The sequence below is a fragment of the Petromyzon marinus genome, unplaced genomic scaffold (genome assembly GCF_048934315.1).
Source record: "Petromyzon marinus isolate PM22_M1 ecotype Great Lakes invasive population unplaced genomic scaffold, UKy_Petmar_22M1.pri1.0 PM_Scaffold_24, whole genome shotgun sequence".
NCBI lineage: Eukaryota > Metazoa > Chordata > Hyperoartia > Petromyzontiformes > Petromyzontidae > Petromyzon > Petromyzon marinus.
In genome coordinates this window covers 146,283-163,412 of record NW_027423213.1, presented here as the reverse complement: position 1 = coordinate 163,412, position 17,130 = coordinate 146,283, and the positions used below count along the sequence as shown (strand labels likewise).

Here is a 17,130-nt window from a genome sequence, read left to right as displayed (position 1 = left end):
CTTCCACCTGAAGGCGTCCGAAGTCTGCATGGTTCATGCCAATAACGGCGTCATGCGCAACAGGACCGTCGGCTTTCCTCAGAGATGTCAACCTCAGCCAATGCCAGAAGGGGACGAGGCGAGTCTTCAGCAGGTGCCTTACAGCGCCCCGGCCCGAGAAACACGTTCACCCGTCGCTCGTTGGTAATCGCGAAAGGGCATCCGCGTTCGTGTGTTGGGTACCTTTACAAAAGGAAACAGTAATGCAATAGTCCTGGTGGACTTCCAACCAACATGAAAATTGGTCAGATGGTTGCTCAATATGCAGCGCGTACTGTAGCGCTGCATGGTCAGAGAGCATCTCAAAGCGTCTGCCATAAAGATAGGCGTGATACTGTTGCACAAAAAAAAACAGTTGCCAAAAGTTCCGCCGGAGACATGACTCTGCTGCCATATGCTACAACACTTTCCATGCCATAACGACTTGAGACAGAACAGCGCCAATTCCGGTGTTGCTAGCATACGTATCAAGGATGAACGGCAAGGAAAAGTCGGGGTAGTGGAGGGGAGGGGCGTTCACCAAGCCATCCCAGAGCACAACAAATGTGGCCTCCTCCTACTGCCCCCAATGGAACTTCTCACCTTTTGCCGTCAGGGCGTGGAGAGGTTTGGCGATCGTGGCAAACCCGGTGACAAAACGGCGGTAATAGGATGCAAATCCAATGAAACTCCACACCTCCTTCCCCACCGACGTGGGGGTCAGCCAAGTATGGACACATGTGGTTTTGTTCAGGTCCATCGCTATCCCTGATTTACTGACTATGTGGCCAAGATACCGAACCCATTTTTGGAGCAGGTTGACACTTCTGCAGATGTTTTTTAAACGTACGGCTAAAAACGATAACATCGTCCAGATATATTAGGCATGAGTCCCACTGAAGGCCTGCCAGAACTAGTTCCGTCAATCGCTGGAACGTAGCCGAGTGGAGTGAAGACCCATCGTAAGCTGATTTAATTCAAATAAGCCTTGTGATGTGCGAAAAGCTGTCTTCGGTTTAGAGGATTCATCCAAGGGCAACTGCGAAAATCAAGATAGGTCAAGAGTCGAAAAATAATATGCCCCTGCGAGAGCGTCCAAGGAATCGTCCATCCGAGGAAGAGGGTACGGGTCAGCTACAGAGATCTTATTAAGCTTACAGAAGTCAACACAGAAGTGCAAACTACCATCCTGCCTTTTTAACAAGAGCAATCGGGGCTCCCCACGGGCTGGTGGATGGTGAGATAATATCGGCGGCCAACGTTTCATCAACTGCCAGCTGTACGTGTTCTTTTTCCATAGGGCTCAGCCGGTAGGGGTTCTGCTGGATGGGAGCGGCGTCGCCCATATCGATGTGGTGACTCTGGGACTCGAACAATTCCGAATTTTCGGAACAAAGCGTATCCATCCACTTTTCATCAGAAACCTGTTGCGGCTTCGTATTCAACGTGACCCCCTACACCGCCAATGATGTTTCCCTCGTGAAGGATGGACGACACGTGAGCTAGCACGGTGCCCTCCTGAATGACAAACATGTCCAACCCTGCCTTCAGGACTTGAATGAGCGGTTCCTGGCAATTGGATATGATAGTTTGGGCCCCCACCAACGGCAAACCACGAATGTCTTTGTTTGAGGATCCTAGAAGAATTCCACCCTCAGTCGCCTCCTGGTCTAGCGGCTTGCGCAATCGTAAAGGAACCAACATTTGCATGCTGGGGGGAATCTTTACGGTCTTACTCGCAAGCGCTTGTACAGTAGCGTTGGCAAAGAACAATCGAGTGGGAGAAGGCAAAAGGCCATTTGATGGCCCAATGGTAACTCAAGGGAACCTTGATCGATCAAAATTTTCAGGGGCATCTGCCTCAAGAAGTCAGTCCTGAGCAAGCAAGGAACAGCAAGGGACGTTGATACAAGAACTGGCCTCGTCAATTTAATATCTCCAATACACACCTCCGCTCTTATTTTCCCAGTGAGGCCCAATGAGAATCCATTTGCATAAAAGCACGGAACCCTGACGGGACATAGGGTACGACATTTAGGGGGCAGAATGTTAAAAATCAACTTGGAAATGATAGTCGCGGATGCACCAGTATCGACGAACATTCTGATTTCAACCCCCTCTATCAATCCGATAACAGCGGATGAACCTGCGGTCACAGCAATCGCTCTATGGACCAACTCCAATCACCGACCCGGTCGGAGCAGCCAGTCAGCCTGAGCAAAATCTGAACCCTCATGCACCGACACACGACGGGAATGAAAACCGACCGAACGTAATGAGTGAGGTGGATTCAGGGGCCGAAGGCGACTCGCCTTCGGGTGCAGTGGAGTGGTGGACAGTCAGGTGGATGACTGTGGTGCCCGCTCTCAGGATGAGGAGAGGTATCTTGCCATCGAAGTTGTTCATCCTGTCACACCATGCCATCCCCCCCCGCCAGCCTCCGCCTTGGGTTGAAGCACAGGCTTGGATGGGCTCCACATCTTCGGGTGTATCACGCATCTCACTAGGCACAGTATACGCCGCCAACCCCTTATGTCGTTGCAAGAGCAGGTGGGCCTGGATGCATCTTGAAACTTTGAGAGAAGACAAGTCGTCTTTGTCGACGGATGGCAGGACGATGTCGAGGTTGTTGTATATGTGGGTAATGAAAATTTGATGAAAATAGTAATATTAAATGAAGTTTTAAATTTGCATAATTTATCTGCAATTATGTTAATTTGGGTAATCATGCGTATAAATTATGCGAGTGGGTGTGGTTGTTAATGACAGCCTTTAAGATAATCAGGCCCCGCCTCGTTGACGAGGGTTGGTTATCAATCGGGATAATATAATTAATCGTATGCAGTTATGTTAGTGTGATGCGAGTATGCCAGAGTCAACTCGGCTTCATTGTTTAACTTCGTATTATCGATTAGTATAATACAATTATTCTTGCTTTAATATTTACTGAGTATGGATTAGAGTGTTTATGTAAGGTCACCAAGTTCATATCTCTACGCAGAACCAGTTCTTATGCATAGATTTCAGGAAAGAATCACACAATCACTTATGCGTTAATCAATTTTATTTTCTAACTAAACTTTAATTCTAATATAATATGCGAAATCTCGATCTTGGAATTTCAACACAGTATCATCACAGTAACCATCACGACTGCGTTGTTTCACTTTGACAACAGCACCTGTGGTTAATTCCGCTGCATAACGCGAGCTCAGTTGGTGAGAGAGAGAGAGTCGTTAAACATCTAAACAAAACAAACCTTGATACTCTATTATGAAAGATTATACTGGAATTTGCACACACAGTACGGCGTTCATTCAGAGATCATAAGAAACCCTTATCACGTTGTTAGCACATTGGGTCATGGAACAGTTGAGTATTCTGTAGAGTACGCGAGTATGTGCGGCGATCATTAACGAAGGTGCTTAAAGATTACATGACGAAATTCATACGAAAAGGCGATCAAAACAGTTATTCCCAAAGGCACAAATATATCAATAGATCCATCGGCAAGATCAGATGATTACAGAAATGGCTTGGATTGAGGTTGTGCGGTGGGGTGCATGCTGTCTCACGGGAGATTAATTAATTCGTGGACGGAATTGTATAAGGAAACCGGTTTAATACGATTTCTCCCCGTGAGCGAAGCTCCGTGGCGAAACACTGGCCTACTGTACACCATCCATATCACTAAAAACACACGCGTCATTGACAAAGGCCTAATTCTCAAGACGGGAACCATCGGTGGCCGTGAAGGTATCGTGACAGACCGAGTGATAACCATCCGTCGTTTATAAGTATAGTAATAATTTTTCCATCTAAACTATTTTGTCTTGGATTGTACTTCTAATCGCATAAATTACCAACAGATCCATCAATCCGAATTAATTCCTGACACCTTCGCCACGGAGCTTCGCTCATGGGGAGAAATCGCGACAGCAGCAGCAGGAGGTGGTGGTGGTGTTTGTGGTTGTAGGCACGGGAGAGGTGGTCACGGACAGGCGGTGAGTGCCGGGTGATGGAGGGGGGGTGAGGGAGTGGATTGCAGGGTGAGTGAGTTAATGAGGAGAATTAATAGGTGAGGAGGGTGAGTGAGTTGAAGGGTGAGGTGAGTGAGTGGGTGAGTGGTGAGTTCACGACAGGGAGATTGGGGCTGAGTGAGTGAACGCAGCGCACGGTAAAGATCCCCTGAGAGCATTCGCAAGAGTTGGACATTGAGTGCCGCTGTCAGGGTCCACACGCAAATTACTCACTTGGCATGATATACAAATTAACAATTGTAAACGATAACTTTTAAAAAAGTCCGCTATTTGTCAGAACTAATGCGATGTGCGTTTGGCATATTTGTAGCACGTTATAACCAACGTCAACATCGTCATTTAGAGTAACCATTAGTCCATACGTGTCACTTGCTAATAGTCCCCCGGTCAATCACAACTTTGCCGTGCGTGCAGGCTTTGTCTCTGGCTGCTCGCTAGGGCTGCGATGCCTTTCCATGCCACAAGATGACGTTCATTGCTCCTTCCACACCGCGACAATATTTACTGCAGTGTTCTGTAACGCGGTAGTTGCGTTGCTGAAGAACACCGCGTTACGTAAACTCCCTCGTTACAATGACTAATACAGGGCAAAGCACAGTCCGTGATAACAGCGTGAGATGCGTGTGTCGGCTGAACAAAGACTGAGGCGCGTGGGGAGCATCAGGAAGCATCCAGCAGCATCCCAATGCCTCGTGTGACGCTGTGCCCAGGCAGCCGTACAACCGCACATTCCTACTCACGCGACGTGGTTCTGTTGACTCAATCGCGTTATATCCACTTAGCATCCACGTTATAAAACGTGTTCCCTAATACATCCATCGTGCTATATCCAAATAGCGTTATGAAAACACGCGTTAAGGCAGAACGAACTCTATAAACTATTTTATTTTGCCAGGTGAGACCCAATGAGCTATGTGGCTGTTTTCCAGAAGTGACCTGTCCACAAATGATAGATCAGCTAAATCGCTAATCACGTTAGAAATGTGTAGCACCAGCCACAAATACTCTAGACATGGGATCCCCTTTGACAGGGTCAGTGTCTACATAGTCACTCATTCCGCCTATTGTCATGCGGCGTGTGCAGCTGCGTCGTGACACTTGGTAGAGTGCTGTCTTTGAGGCAGAGAGCTTTACAACCGTGTGCAGTGATTAATTTGCTTAACAGCTTTACACCGAACTCCTTGCTTGTGGTAAAACATGTTTGCGACTTTGCTGATCGAGAACTATGCAGATTTAGATTTATAGTAACATGTACTTAGTGTGAGATGAACTTCCAAACAATTTCCTTTGCTCAACATCTTGCAATTAATGTCTTTTTAAATGGTCAGCTTAAGTGATTCCGTGATGGTTATGTAACTTGACCATTAAGATAATCTATGGAGCACAATTATTTCAGTATTATTTGTCATAAGTAAACTTTAAACTGAACCCATATGTGATATTATATTGCCTGATTATTTTATTTTTTAATGTAGTCTACATGCGCTTCTGGGGATATTACCCCACATTTACCATTCATTGATGTTCCCTTTGACATTGGTAATTGGCATTGTCACACCATAGTAATTCATGGGCAATTATGTAATTCTCTCTGTGTCTATCTCTCTCTGCATCTGTCTGTGTGGGTGTCTCTCTCTGCCGGTGTGTTTTTCTCTATATGTGTCTCTCGTGTGTCTCTTTGTGTGTGCCTCTCTCTGTGTGTGGATGTCTCTCGGTGTCTGTGTCTCTCTTTCCTTTTCCACGATGTGGTGTCGTATTTACATGCAAATTCTACCTCTAGCCCCGCCCACTTACCCTTGGGCTGAGCTTATCTCAAGCCAATATAACTTCGTGTTTCAGCAGCTTTCTCGCTATATTTTTTCACCTGATGATGGTTGCTTGTGTTGCGATCGAAACGTCGTGATCTATATTTTTTTTCTACCTACGTGACTTTACCGAAAGAACCAAAGAGTATTGTGATTGTAATTTTGATTGTGATCGTTCTGGTGGAGGTGGTGATATTGATGGTGGTGTTAACGATAGCGGTGATTTTGGTGGTTGTAATGGTGGTATTGATGGTGGTAATGGTGGTTGACTATTACCCCTCTCGTGTCCTTACTTCCACCACCAGGTTTAAGAATCTGCTGGTGTTTGTGCTGGAGGTGGACGTCGGATATCTGTGCGGTCTGGAGCGGTGGACAATAGACTTCTGCAGCTCAATCAGGTGGACGCACTGGGCAGGGGGCAAGATGGTTGTGGCCTTAGAGACCCACTTACTCCCACAGAGAGCCATAGACTCACTCACAGAGTACACTCACACAGAGAGCCAAAGTCTCACTGACACAGAGCCATAGGCTCACTCACATGGAGACACATAGACTCACTCACACAGAGAACCATTGATTAACTCATTGTTTTTTCGGTAAAGTCACGTATGTAGAAATACCATAAAATTATATTAAAATAAATCAAGCACGACGTTTCGACCGCAACACAAGCGCTCTTCATCAGGTGTAAAAACAAATAGCAAATAGGGTGACATCAACGCAAACACATAGAGAGCGTTAAACTGCACGGAGGTAAATACAACAAGAAGATGAGAGACGAGAATTCAAAAAACCTAAGAAAAATTTACGTGATGCAATACCAGTCGGCCAACGACACAGTTAGACACTTGCCTGGCAGACCACGAATTTCAGAAGAGTGCTAAATTTCGTGTTCATCCTCTGGGTTGAACATACCAGCATAGACAGAGTGAACAAATACGAGGTATAAGATAGCAGAAATACATATACAGGGACACAAGAGGTAAGAAGAGGAAAGACGGACAGAGAAGCAAGAAAAATGGGGCCGGAGGGATGAACAGACAGAGGCTTAAAATAAGTAGTAGAGGTGGGGGGAGGGTCCGAAGAAAGCAAGGGGCACGGCAGCAGCAGCAGAAGAGGGAGGGGCAGGAAAATGTAAGGGGGCGCAATTAGTTTAGTACAGAATTGTAAAGGTAACTTCCCCGTAGAAGTGTGTTAATAAAGAATTAAAGCTTTCGTGACTGCATAAATTACTCATTGTTTTTTTCGGTAAAGTCACGTATGTAGAAATACCATAAAATTATATTAAAATAAATCAATCACGACGTTTCGACCGCAACACAAGCCATCTTGTGTTGCAAGATCTTGTGTTGCAAGATCGCTTGTGTTGTGGTCGAAACGTCGTGATTGATTTATTTTAATATAATTTTATGGTATTTCTACATTAGTGACTTTACTGAAAAAAACAATGAGTTAATCAATGGTTCTCTGTGTGAGTGAGTCTATGTGTCTCCATGTGAGTGAGCCTATGGCTCTGTGTCAGTGAGACTTTGGCTCTCTGTGTGAGTGCACTCTGTGAGTGAGTCTATGGCTCTCTGTGGGAGTAAGTGGGTCTCTAAGGCCACCACCATCTTGCTCCCTGCCCAGTGCGTCCACCTGGTTGAGCTGCAGAAGTCTATTGTCCACCGCTCCAGACCGCACAGATATCCGACGTCCACCTCCAGCACAGACACCAGCAGATTCTTAAACCTGGTGGTGGAAGGACACGAGAGGGGTAATAGTCAACCACCATTACCACCATCAATACCACCATTACAACCACCAAAATCACCGCTATCGTTAACACCACCATCAATATCACCACCTCCACCACAACGATCACAATCAAAATTACAATCACAATACTCTTTGGTTCTTTCTGTAAAGTCACGTAGGTAGAAAAAATAATAGATCACGACGTTTCGATCGCAACACAAGCAATCATCATCAGGTGAAAAAATATAGCGAGAAAGCTGCTGAAACACGAAGTTATATTGGCTTGAGATAAGCTCAGCCCAAGGGTAAGTGGGCGGGGCTAGAGGTAGAATTTGCATGTAAATACAACACCACATCGTGGAAAAGGAAAGAGATACACAGACACCGAGAGACATCCACACACAGAGAGAGGCACACACAAAGAGACACACGAGAGACGCATATAGAGAAAAACACACCGGCAGAGAGAGACACCCACACAGACAGATGCAGAGAGAGAGAGACAGAGAGAATTACATAATTGCCCATGAATTACTATGGTGTGACAATGCCAATTACCAATGTCAAAGGGAACATCAATGAATGGTAAATGTGGGGTAATATCCCCAGAAGAGCATGTAGACTACATTAAAAATTAAAATAATCAGGCAATATAATATCACTGTAAGTGTGAACAATCAATTAAGAACTGAAATGGTTTATCAAATCTTTCCAATGATTGCTAAGATAGAATCCATCTTCTCGGTTGAAATTGTCTCTGTGCTTGTATATGTGGCTTTCAGACAGCATACATTATAAAAAATTTCGTCTCCCCCCTCCTCTTTTCAAAATATAGATGGACTAGTCCTGGGTAAACTGCCAAATCGCTGCGCGTGGCGCTAACGTTTTTTTATAAATAAATAAATGCGCCGTTTAAAAATTAATTTATGCAAACCAACACACCTGAAGATGTCCGTTTGAGTTATGGTCGAAACGTCGTGAGAATTTTTTTGTTTTATATATATTTTATTACTTTGTTGTTTCTTTTCAACGTGACTTTACTGAAAAAACTAAGAATATCACGGAATCACTTAAGCTGTCCATTTAAAAAGACATTAATTCCAAGATGTTGAGCAAAGGAAATTGTTTGGAAGTTCATCTCACACCAAGTACATGTTACTATAAATCTAAATCTGCATAGTTCTCAATCAGCAAAGTCGCAAACATGTTTTACCACAAGCAAGGAGTTCGGTGTAAAGCTGTTAAGCAAATTAACCACTGCACGCGATTGTAAAGCTATCTGCCTCAAAGACAGCACTCTACCAAGTGTCACGACGCAGCTGCACATGCCACATGACAATAGGCGGAGTGAGTGAATCTAAGTAGACACTGACCCTGTCAAAGGGGATCCCATGTCTAAAGTATTTGTGGCTGGTGCTACACATTTCTAACGTGATTAGCCATTTAGCTGATCTATCATTTGAGGACAGGTCGCTTCTGGAAAACAGCCACATAGCTCAGTGGGTCTCACCTGGTAAAATAAAAATAGTTTATAGAGTTCGTTCTGCCTCAACGCGTGTTTTCATAACGCCATTTGGATATAGCACGATGGATGTATTAGGGAACACGTTTTATAACACGGATGCTAAGTGGATATAACGCGATTGAGTCAACAGAACCACGTCGCGCGAGTAGGAATGTGCGGTTGTACGGCTGCCTGGGCACAGCGTCACACGAGGCATTGGGATGCTGCTGGATGCTTCCTGATGCTCCCCACGCGCCTCAGTCTTTGTTCAGCCGACACACGCATCTCACGCTGTTATCACGGACTGTGCTTTACCCTGTATTAGTCATTGTAACGAGGGAGTTTACACAACGCGGTGTTATTCAGCAACGCAACTGCCGCGTTATAGAACACTGCAGTAAATATTGTCGCGGTGTGGAAGGAGCAATGAACGTCATCTTGTGGCATGGAAAGGCATCGCAGCCCTAGCGAGCAGCCAGAGACAAAGCCTGCACGCACGGCAAAGTTGTGATTGACCCGGGGACTATTAGCAAGTGACACGTATGGACTAATGGTTACTCTAAATGACGATGTTGACGATGGTTATAACGTGCTACAAATATGCAAAACGCACATCGCATTAGCTCTGACAAATAGCGGACTTTTTTAAAGTTATCGTTTACAATGGTTAATTTGTATATCATGCCAAGTGAGTAATTTGCGTGTGGACCCTGACAGCGGCACTCAATGTCCAACTCTTGCGAATGCTCTCAGGGGATCTTTACCGTGCGCTGCGTTCACTCACTCAGCCCCAATCTCCCTGTCGTGAACTCACCACTCACCCACTCACTCACCTCACCCTTCAACTCACTCACCCTCCTCACCTATTAATTCTCCTCATTAACTCACTCACCCTGCAATCCCCCCCCCTCCATCACCCGGCACTCACCGCCTGTCCGTGACCACCTCTCCCGTGCCTACAACCACAAACACCACCACCACCTCTCCCGTGCCTACAACCACAAACACCACCACCACCTCTCCCGTGCCTACAACCACAAACACCACCACCACCACCTCCTGCTGCTGCTGTCGCGGTCTCCGCGTGGCGCCGCGGGTCCAGGGGGAGGCCTCGCGGCCCAAGAGCGGCGCCACGGCTCCCCCCCTCCCGCTCCTGGCCCCTCCCCCTCGTCCCTCCTGGCCCCTCCCCCTCGTCCTTCCTGGCCCCTCCCCCTCGTCCCTCCTGGCCCCTCCCCCTCGTCAATCCTCCTCCCGTTCGCGACGTGGAGTGAACTCAGCCCCGCCCCCCCCGCCCCCCCCGCCCCCACCGCCCCCCCCCCTGCGCGGCCCCGCTGCCCATTGCAAGAATGGCGGGAAGCGGTCGCGGGGCCTACCGCGCGCCGCCTCTCGCGTGATTGGCTCGCTTCGCGTCACGTGGGGAAGGCGGAAGAAGAGTATGGGGGAGGAGCTGCGCGGTAAGGGGCGGGGCCGTGGAGTCACGTGGTGGGCAATGATTGCCAATAAGCGGGCAGGGATGGCTGTACGTCACATCCGGTGATATAGGACACGCCCCTTCGTGACGTGCCTCACACTTCCTTCCGTCCCGCGTGCCGTCAACACGAGCTCAGCATGGCCCTGTTGACCGTTGGCGTTCTGTTAGCCATGCTTGGGATGGAGATCTTCATTTATCTTCGTTTTAAGCTTTCCATCTCATACTTTTACCGCGAGACCACGACGCTGCAAACGGAGAGGATGGGCCTGCAGAATGTGGAGCTCTGTCAGAAGAACAAGACCATGGAAGTGGAGAAAGATGGTAAGCTACCATTTTCTTTGGTTCTTTCGGTAAAGTCACGTAGAATGAGAATAAAATAATAAATTGATAAAATAAAATAACACAATAATATTCTCACGACGTTTCGGCCACAATACAAGCGGCCTTCATCAGGTGAAGGGGACGAGACTGTCTGGAGGACAGCGCTGGAGTGAGAAAGCCACGCTGAGATCGCGATCTTTAAGCTGTGAGAAGAAACAAAGCGCCTTGACAAAGGAATTAACATATAATTTAGCATTGAAATGACTGAGTGATTAGCTTGTGACTGGTCACAGAAAAGGCTATGTTACAGTTAAAGCATACACATCCGCAAAGGCACCCCTTGACAAAGGAATTAGCATAGAATTTAGCATTGAAATAGCTGAGTGATTAGCTTGTAACTGGTCACAGAAATAGCTATGTTAAAGTCAGAGCATATACATTCACCGAGGCACCTAGTACAAATCAAACAAGAGAATGTAGCATTGAAATAACTAGGCGAATTTAGCATTGAAATAACTGAGTGATTAGCTTGTGACTGGTCACAGAAATGGCTATGTTGAAGTTAAGGCCTACACATCTGAGCTAATCACAGTAACTGGGTATACAATACAATATATAATGAATACTATATACTGAACCAATAAAAAATACAAAAATTTAAATTACCTCAATGTTTTCAATAAACTCTATATTCTCCAATCAGCTAAGCTACCAACAATAAGTCGTTATATATCACAATGCTATATGGCGAAAAATGGGTGGATTCTTACCCTCAACTTTAGCACCACGGATAGCTACGGGTCCCGTTCAGACGGACGAGTTCATCGATGGTCGGAACAGAGGAGGGGGAGAGAGACAGCTGCGAGGCGCTGTTATACTCCATGTTGTAAACCATACCATTAACCACGGTTAAGCTATCCGTGTTGCTAAAGTTGAGGGTAAGAATCCACCCATTTTTCGCCATATAGCATTGTGATATATAACGACTTATTGTTGGTAGCTTAGCTGATTGGAGAATATAGAGTTTATTGATAACATTGAGGTAATTTATATTTTAGTATTTTTTTTGGTTCATGATATAGTATTCATTATATATTGTATTGTATACCCAGTTACAGTGAATAGCTCAGATGTGTAGGCCTTAACTTCAACAGCCATTTCTGTGACCAGTCACAAGCTAATCACTCAGTTATTTCAATGCTAAATTCGCCTAGTTATTTCAATGCTAAATTCTCCTGTTTGATTTGTACTAGGTGCCTCGGTGAATGTATATGCTCTGACTTTAACATAGCTATTTCTGTGACCAGTTACAAGCTAATCATTCAGCTATTTCAATGCTAAATTCTATGCTAATTCCTTTGTCAAGGAGTGCCTCTGCGGATGTGTATACTTTAACTTAGCTATTTCAATGCTAAATTCTATGCTAATTCCTTTGTCAAGGGGTGCCTTTGCGGATGTGTATGCTTTAACTTTAATATAGCCTTTTCTGTGACCAGTCACAAGCTAATCACTCAGCCATTTCAATGCTAAATTAAATGCTAATTCCTTTGTCAAGGCGCTTTGTTTCTTCTCACAGCTTAAAGATCGCGATCTCAGCGTGGCTTTCTCACTCCAGCGCTGTCCTCCAGACAGTCTCGTCCCCTTCACCTGATGAAGGCCGCTTGTGTTGTGGCCGAAACGTCGTGAGAATATTATTGTGTTATTTTATTTTATCAATTTATTATTTTATTCTCATTCTACGTGACTTTACCGAAAGAACCAAAGAAGATGAATCCTTGCAGTCACGAAAACTTTAAATCGAAATTTAAGCTACCATTCTTAGATGTTCTGTTTGAGAGGAGACCTGATGGCTCATTGGGGCATTCTGTCTACAGGAAACCCACCCACACAGATTCCTACTTGAAACCTGATTCCCACCACCACCCAGCCCAAAAGAATTCTCTCATCAAAACTTCATACCATAGGGCTCATTGCATTTCGGACCAACACCACCTGACCAGTGAATTAAAACATGTACACCTGGCCCTCAAAAGGAATGGTTACTCTGACCGTACCATCCGCCAAGCTGTTTCTCCCTCCATACAGAAACAACCACTTGATACTCCGGCCAAAACCATCACACTACCATATATAGCAGGCGTTACTAAAAAGATTTCCAAAATTCTAAACAAACACAAGATCCAGGTCCGGTTCAATACAGTACACAAAATTCGTGATCTGATCCCATCCGTGAAGGATGGCATTCCTGACTTACAGTACCCCGGGGTTTACAAATTGAGTTGTACCTGCGGTGATTGCTATATCGGGGAGACAAAGCGACATGTCTCTGACCGAATTCACGAGCACAAATCAGATTTGAAACACAGCAAAACGAATTCTTTGCTGATCACTGTTACAATGCTGTGGGTGATCACGATATAATTTTCTCCGATACCAAGGTTCTTTGCAAACCCACGGGTTTTTATCAGAGATTTGTTCACGAGGCAATTCAGATCTACAAACACAGACACAATTTCAACCGAGAAGTTGGTTTCAAATTAAGCAACCATTGGAAAGATGTTCTAAATCGAACTAAACATAAACTAATTTCTGTGGTACAGTATATTTTTCAAGTAGTGGTACCCCAAACTTTCGCAGCTCTCAGCTCCGCCCCCCTCCCGCTCCTGGCCCCTCCCCCTCGTCCCTCCTGGCCCCTCCCCCTCGTCCCTCCTGGCCCCTCCCCCTCGTCCCTCCTCCCGACTCGCGACGTGGAGTGAACTCGCCCCCGCGCCCCGCGCCCCACCCTGAGCGGCCCCGCCGCCCATTGCAAGAATGGCGGGAAGCGGACGCGGGGCCGACCGCGCGCCGCCTCTCGCGTGATTGGCTCGCTTCGCGTCACGTGGGGAAGGCGGAAGAAGAGTATGGGGGAGGAGCTGCACGGTTAGGGGCAGGGCCGTGGAGTCACGTGGTGGGCAATGATTGACAATAAGTGGGCAGAGATGGCTGTTACGTCATAGTGTACGTCACATCCGGTAATGACGTCACGATAAATAACACGCCCCTTCGTGACGTGTCTCACACTTGCTTCTGTCCCGCGTGCCGTCAACTCGAACTGAGCATGGTGCTGCTGATCGTTGGCGTTCTGGTCTTGGCCATGCTTGGGATGGGGATCTTCATATATCTTCTTTTTACGCTTTCCATTTCAGACTTTGACCATGAGACCACGACGCTGTCTACGGAGAGGATGGGCCTGCAGAATGTGGAGCTCTGTCAGAAGAGCAAGATGCTCCGTCTGGAGCTACAGCATCAGCTGGAGGAGTTCATGGAGAACCGAGAGACTCTCCAGAGAGAGATCAGGAGCCTGGTTCAACAGCTTAAAGAGCGCCAGTTGGAGCTGGAGCCCACGAGAGTGCCTTGCAGGGAGAGCAAGTCTCTCCATGCGGATTTTCTCCGAGACTGCAATGCAGCACAGCGGCAAATGTCGCTGCGCTGTGAAAACGAAGATCTCCGGAGGTCGCTGCACGCCCACCTGAGGAAGTTGACCTTCCTGAATCCGCAGAGAGGGCAGGAACAGTTTAGGCTGCGCGGGAAGCTGGTGCGTCACGAGGACATGTGGCATGGGGAAAAGAGGCTGCAAGAAGAGAACCTGCATCTCCGTAGCCAGCTGAAAGAGCTAATATGGACCGTGTCTCAAATGTACAATGCCACCACCACCGACGCCACTTCCACCGCCGCTGCCACAGCTTCCACCACCGCAACCGTTTCCACCACCACTTCTGCCACCACCACCAAGTCCAAGAAGATGAAGAGATTTAGCCATTGGTTCCGAAAATTGCTGAAGCGCAAGTCGGCCATTTAAAAATATTGGGGAAATTGTGAAAATGACACCACCCTAATTAAAACATTACTCAGAAAGACAAACATACCCCATAGAACATCAACTAAGTCATATATAAGACAAAATATTGTACATTTGCATGCAACACTCTAATAAATACTGTATTGTGAGCAAAACATAAAGTTACTTAAATGGAAAAAAAATGTTATTGTCACTTACCTTTAGTCCGGATGCCGGTCTGCTTGTCGGGAGGGGGCGTAATGAGTCCCTGCACACACGGGGGCGGTGGGAGGGGGGTGAACGTCCATACACACACACAACAGTGACAATCATCCGCTGTATAGCCTTACCAGAATGTTGGGGCAAGCGCCTATGAAGCTCTGAATGGCACACGGGGTGAATGGCCAGCACCCTGCCCGGCTGCCTCTCTTTATCTCTCCATACACGAGACTCACAGGCGTGCATGCGTCCGTGCACACACGCACAACAACAACGCGACAACCGTCGTTCACCCCTAAGTGGCGGTGACATCACCACAGCACTTGTGCCATGCTCGGTGCATTTTGAGGCCACGTGAAGTGTCGAAGGCTGGCTGGCAGGAGGTCATGTAATAGACGCAGGTGCCATGGATTGACTTAGGAAGATGATGGGCAGATGCAACAGCCGTGCTCCCCACTGTGCCAACTTTATTTGTGTCAGTTGTTTGGCGCTCTGCTCGTTGTTTTGAGCCTCGCTCCTCTGCCCTATGCTGTTGCTGGAGGGCAACTGCCTCCACTTCCCCAGCAGCACCTTTCATGAACCTCCTCCACAGAAGCCGATCATGACACTGCTGATACCAGTCATCTATCCAGCCAAATTGAAGCTGCTTGGGGATGCCGTGACTGCATACGGACTGCATGACACAATCAACGCAGCCTCGCTTGCTGGAGGAGCCCACAGATGGGCATTTGTCCAGATATTCTAGGAATCTGTGAGCTTACAAAGTCCAGTCTGGTTAAACCCTGAATAGATCGTAGGCAAGCTAACCTTAATGTTCCTTTCGAGAGAGATAAGGAAGGGTATAACTGTGGCCGAGAAGACATGAAGATTTTTATGGAGTGACATGCCAGGTAGCTTCCACACTGTTGAGCAGTTGATGAAAATATAATGCTGCTCGAATTATTTTAAATGAGACCTCGGCTCCCAAAACGGACTTGATCATCAGCACACTGCCCACTCCACTCTCTCCTCAGGTGCCCCAAATACATGAGAAATTGAGGAAGGGAGCATTTTTATGATGTAAAATACCCAGGGAGGTGATTTTTTTTAGTGGGGCTGATGGTAACGGCCCATATTTTAGTAGCATGCTTCATGTTTAGCTGTAGTGTCTCCAACTTCTCCTTAGAGTGGGCAGTAATCACCAGATCATCCGCATTCATAATATGGTTTAACAATAGAGAGCCATACCATGACCGGCTCAGGCATCGATCAGCCTCCCATTATATATATACCAGATAAATTCTACTGGTACATCCATGGAAATCGTCTCAAACTACGTAGTCAAAGAAAATGTTCAGTCGTGTAGGGGGCAGAGGACATCCATGTCGCACATTACTCACACATTCTATCATCCCTTAGCTCCATTACTTCGATTTTTCATGAGACAGCAGTTGTCTTTCTATTGTTTATATATGCTTTATCGAAAGAAGAAAATAGTATGTTTGCTTTAATTACTGTAACTCTGTGTTTTATTTAGCTTTGGTAATTTGGGTGATCCAGGTCTCTCTTGCAAATGAGACTCATCCTGGTCGCTTTAGTTCTCGCCTTGTTCAACTCAATAAACTGGTACTCACTCCATTATGAACTCACCCACTTCCTTAAATCTATGACTCACGTAAATACTCCCTCTCTCTCCTCATGAGTCATATATTTACCTGATCACACAATCACCCGATCATTCACTGTGTCAACCTCACGCACTTTTTCATGCTCTCAAGAATGACCCACCCATTCTATCACTACATTAATCATCATCCCCTTCCCTCATTGACCCACTGGTAAAATTAAAATACTCGACAGCAACAACACGTGAGATTGTACTCAGGCTTACACTCACATCAGTGTAAAGAAGCTCCTTTGCAGGTTCCATTTGATAGATTATTTATTTCATGATAACGTATTTACAACGCAAGAATACGACTCACACGAACCTTCCCCCGTACAGTAACCTGTACCTGTTTCAACCCATCTCCACTGCCCCCACTATAAACTTTGCCATCCAAGAGAAGTGAAGTAGAAGACAATAGAGTCTGCTGAGATAATCTACCGGGGAAAACTGCTGGAAGTTACCAGGGCGTGGCCGTGCGGGTATATAAGGGGGAGTGTGGCCCACAAATGGGCTGATGCCTTGGGGACTGAAGAACAACTGCAGGTGGACGACA

General features: G+C 46.4%; 1 protein-coding gene across 1 annotated transcript; it reads left to right on the top strand.

Annotated features, from left to right (window-relative positions):
* The first annotated feature begins 10,635 nt into the window (after window positions 1-10,635).
* LOC142922973 (uncharacterized) lies at window positions 10,636-16,546 on the top strand. The gene is made up of 2 exons (XM_076063907.1): window positions 10,636-10,893; window positions 14,079-16,546. Exons 1-2 carry the CDS (start codon window positions 10,710-10,712, stop codon window positions 14,729-14,731), a joined length of 837 nt encoding a protein of 278 aa, XP_075920022.1. The 5' UTR covers window positions 10,636-10,709; the 3' UTR covers window positions 14,732-16,546.
* The last annotated feature ends 584 nt before the right edge of the window (window positions 16,547-17,130 follow it).

What these genes read in the sequence shown, in the direction of transcription:
- LOC142922973 (XM_076063907.1), top strand. Translation starts at nt 10,710, where the DNA reads ATGGCCCTGTTGACCGTTGGCGTTCTGTTAGCCATGCTTGGGATGGAG. An exon ending in CATGGAAGTGGAGAAAGATG is followed by an intron (nt 10,894 to 14,078) that starts GTAAGCTACCAT and finishes TTTCCATTTCAG; the next exon opens with ACTTTGACCATGAGACCACG.